Here is a 4,149-nt window from a genome sequence, read left to right on the forward strand (position 1 = left end):
TTATTTCTTTCATCCTTTGTCTTCTTTCATTCCCAAATTAACCTCCTGAAACCTCACGTCGTCATATGAGAATATAACATTTTGGTTTCTCTGCTCCTGTCTGTTGAACAAAGTATCTTACATTTTGTTAAACTATGGCAAAGAGATGAGATGTCTTAACTTCCAATAATACATCTCAGTTTTTATACATCAAAGGAACCCCTCTGTACAACTATATGGGCTGTAACATTTTAACATAGACAAAAAAAAAAAAGAAGTTTTATTTAGCTTTTAGTGTGCAAAATGAAAGAAAACACCCCACCAGCTCATCACCTGGACTTATTCCCTGTCAATTAAAAAAAAACATTTTCTGTGGTAATTCTATTGTACAGTAGTTATAAAAAAAGGACTTTATTATCTTGGGCTGACCTTGGTGGACTTGTTTCTCAGGATGTAGATCATCTAGAAGCCACTGACTATGGGCTCGAACAGATGGGGGATTTGCGCCTGATACCTCATGTGTGAGTCACATGACACGCTCTTTAGCCCTGCTGCCTCTGACCCTCTCAGTGACCATAATCTGTACTACCTGAGTGCACGCAGAATCCATTTAAGGCTGCACCATCAGACAGCATTTACTTTATTGATGACTATTGTAGAATTTTGATTACATGGAGTATATAGTCACAGAAATATCAGAATATCAGGTTAGTGGTTCATAAAAAAGGTTTTAAGTCGTATATAGACAGTTTATAGCATAGTTTTGTTAAGATGCAATATTGTTCACTATACACGAGCAGATTCTTCAGTAAGATGGGCAAACACAAGATGACAGTCATCTTAGAGGAAGCCGAGCAGCTGCAGGGCAACAGATATGGAGAGAATGATGACTCCGAAATAGCCAATGTAGCCGTAAGCACCGTTCATCCTCTTGGCAGGATCTGCAATAAAAAGGACAAAGTAAACATTGATCAAATCAGGATTATACGAAGAAAACGAGGCTAAACTTTTCTGTCTTCTCTGAAGTTCTGAACACATGATCATTTAAATGTTTTGCTTCCATTAATAATGCAGATCATTGACTTCTTAGCTTAGTAACTTTTCACCCATATGTTATCAAATGTAAATGATTAAACAACGTAGATACTGAGCAATAAAACTGCTCAGACTATCACAGGGCTGTAACTCTTGCAGCACCTGGACTTCAGCTCTGAACATCTGTCTAACTGCCATATCATGCATATTATGACATGGCATAATTGTAGACACCAACCCAATGTAGACATTACTGATTGTGGTATTGATTAGGGGTTAATACTAACATAACTCTGTATTTATTAATAAAATATTAACGTGAGTGTATAAATTTTACATATCATGACTCCATTCACTTAATTTCAGTCTTACCTCCTGTGTAGTAGCCCCAGGCATAGGAAAACCTGCTGGTCACCCAAATAACCCCCAAGACAGATGCTGACAGCTGGTTAGAAGTGCACACAAATAAGAGTTAGAAAGAATGGAGGAAGTCAGGAGAGTTTCCAGATGAGGGCACAGCTGCCCCTCACCAAAGCCGCTGATATAAAGTACACACAGAATCATTACATTACTCATGAATTCAACTTAAATATAGATTTAAACTACTTTTATTTTATTTAAATATTCCTGTTGTGCTACTTTCAGCACATTATAAAACAATATCCTAAAAATATAATGAATTATTAAAGATATGACCATCCAGCAGAATATAAAGTACAATTACTTCTACCTGGAATATTAAACACAAGTACACATTAACGAATCGATAATTATCCAGTTTTGGGTCCTACACACCACAGATTCACACATTGCATTCATATCATTTTATTTTTATATCCCATCCTTTCTCTTCTGTTTATCCTTATCAGGGTCACAGGGTGAGAGACAGGGTACACCGTGCCAGTCTATCACAGAGGGACAGACAACCATATGCACTCACATTCACATGGGCAATTTAGAATCACCTATTTACCGTACCCCACTAAGTACATGTCTTTGGACTGTGGGAGGAAGTCGGAGGCCCCGGGGAAACACGGGGAGACCACGCAAACTCCACACAAAAAGACCTTCTTGCTATAAGGCAACAGTGCTAACCACCATGCCACTGTGCTGCCCTTTTTTATATTATTAATTAAAAATGCCTTCATTGGGTTTGTTAAGGCATTAAAAACTACCGGGTCAAGGTCAGAAAAAGATTGCAATTTTGGTTAAAATAACAATCGCTACATGTGCTGAAGCCCTTTCATGAGGTATTTCAACATTTCACCGCTTCGTCTGGAAAACCATCATATAAATATATGGTGATTTGTGTCCATGAACATACATAAAGATCACGTCTATTTATTTATTTGAGATCATTTACCTCTATTCAAACACTCCCCCTACTGTCATAAGTGTCTAAATGCCTTCTTGTCTCTCTTTCTTTGTCATGCACTCTCACAGGTATCAGGGGCTCTAACAGGTTCAGTGAGGTCTTTGAGTAACCGCTGGTCTTTGGCCTGGATCATTACTAACAAACAGTTATCAAATAAAGTAACAAACCAAGCATATGCACAGATTTTTTTCTAAAAAGAAAAAAAAAGAGACAGAGAGTGCTCCACCAGAGTCTCCACTCCACAGATGAGTCTGATATGTGCACTGAATTTTTTATATTTAGTAATCTGCTACAATAATCTGTTTTTCAAAAGCACTGAGCCTGCAAATACAATTCTTCTGACAGCTTTAATTGTGCTCACTTCAGCAGCTACAAACATTTCACTTCCTCACTGACATCTCATTATCGACCACTTAAACTTTCTGTAAACTTACTTTCCTCTAAGGATCTTCCCGTTCTCTGCACATACATCAAAACTGCCTAACAGGATATTTGCATGCTATCTATATATCGTAAACCGTTCTTATGTGATCTGTAGTGAGATATCCCAGATTTTTAACCTAATTAACATTATTAGATTTATATTTTATAAACTCTGTTTATTTATGACCATAACTTCTGTTTTACTGTGCACCCCCAATCCACCACAGAGAAAAAAAGTCGTGGACACACCCCTGTGATCGAGGAAAATCTGCTTATTCACTCTGACACTAACGTTTGAACTAGACTGTTATCTGGAAAAATCATGCCAAAGTTCACGCGGGCGTGTTCCTGCTCGGCCCCTGACCCACTGCACTAACACAATAAATGCATAAAACAAAAAACTTAGTAGTGAAGACTGATTTAAGTGTATATGATCAAATTTAGCGGGTAAACAAGAGCTGCGATGGTCTGGAAAACCAGCCACTGAGGGTACACTTCCAGGGTGTTCTGATGCGCCCTCTGGATGCAGTTAAAGACTTGCTCCTTGTCGCTGTACATGGTGGGATACTGCAGAATAAACAGCGTGAAATAAGCCCGAGATGCAAATAAAAATCACTTCAGAGCGTGCAGTGTTCGTTTTTCACTTACTTTCACGTTGTACTTCTTTCTGGCTCCCCCAACCTTAACTGCCAAATACCCCAGCATGATCCAGCTGTACAGGTACGTGAGGATAACATATCCGAAGTTGGATGGCAGCACGGTGAGCGCGTCCATTTTCAGCCTGCGATCAAATCAGGTGAACAGCGAGGTGTGCGCACGCTCCGCTTTTATAACGCAGGAAAGAGGAGGAAGCGACAAAGTAAACAGTACTGCTAAGTAGTGATGGGCAGATGAAGCCCCATGAAGCACTGAAGCTTTTCATCCAATTGGTTCACCCCAACGCGAAGCTTCATGAAGCTTCATTTGCTCTAGCAGGACACCTACTGGACGTAAAAATAATAGCTGGCATGAATTTGAAGAGTGTGGCATTTTGCACACAGCCTGTAAATGTCAACAACAAAAGGAGTGTGTAAAACATGTATATTGTAGTGATGGCAGTATACTGTGTATATTTATAGTGGCAGTATGGGAAATGATTATTTGGAAATGCTTGAAATGGAAATGATCATTTACTGTGAGGTGAGGTGTGGTTGGGGTGTGGACAGTAGTTGTGCTTTTGTAACGTTGAGGTATGGACAGCTACACACTGAGGCTTTGAGCCTCAGTCCTGCCTGTTCACATTTTATTCTGTAAAAACTAAATTTTCACTGCTTTTACGACCTTTTTAGTGGGGAGAA

General features: G+C 39.2%; 1 protein-coding gene across 1 annotated transcript; it reads right to left on the minus strand.

Annotated features, from left to right (window-relative positions):
• Positions 1-584: 584 nt before the first annotated feature.
• On the minus strand, positions 585-3,787 carry mgst3b (microsomal glutathione S-transferase 3b). Its single transcript, XM_082517177.1, has 4 exons — positions 3,461-3,787; positions 3,255-3,379; positions 1,387-1,457; positions 585-920 (listed from the first exon to the last, which is right to left on the minus strand). Exons 1-4 carry the CDS (start codon positions 3,584-3,586, stop codon positions 820-822), a joined length of 423 nt encoding a protein of 140 aa, XP_082373303.1. The 5' UTR covers positions 3,587-3,787; the 3' UTR covers positions 585-819.
• Between the last annotated feature and the right edge of the window lie 362 nt (positions 3,788-4,149).

This window comes from Aulonocara stuartgranti (assembly GCF_965226115.1).
Source record: "Aulonocara stuartgranti genome assembly, chromosome: 19".
NCBI lineage: Eukaryota > Metazoa > Chordata > Actinopteri > Cichliformes > Cichlidae > Aulonocara > Aulonocara stuartgranti.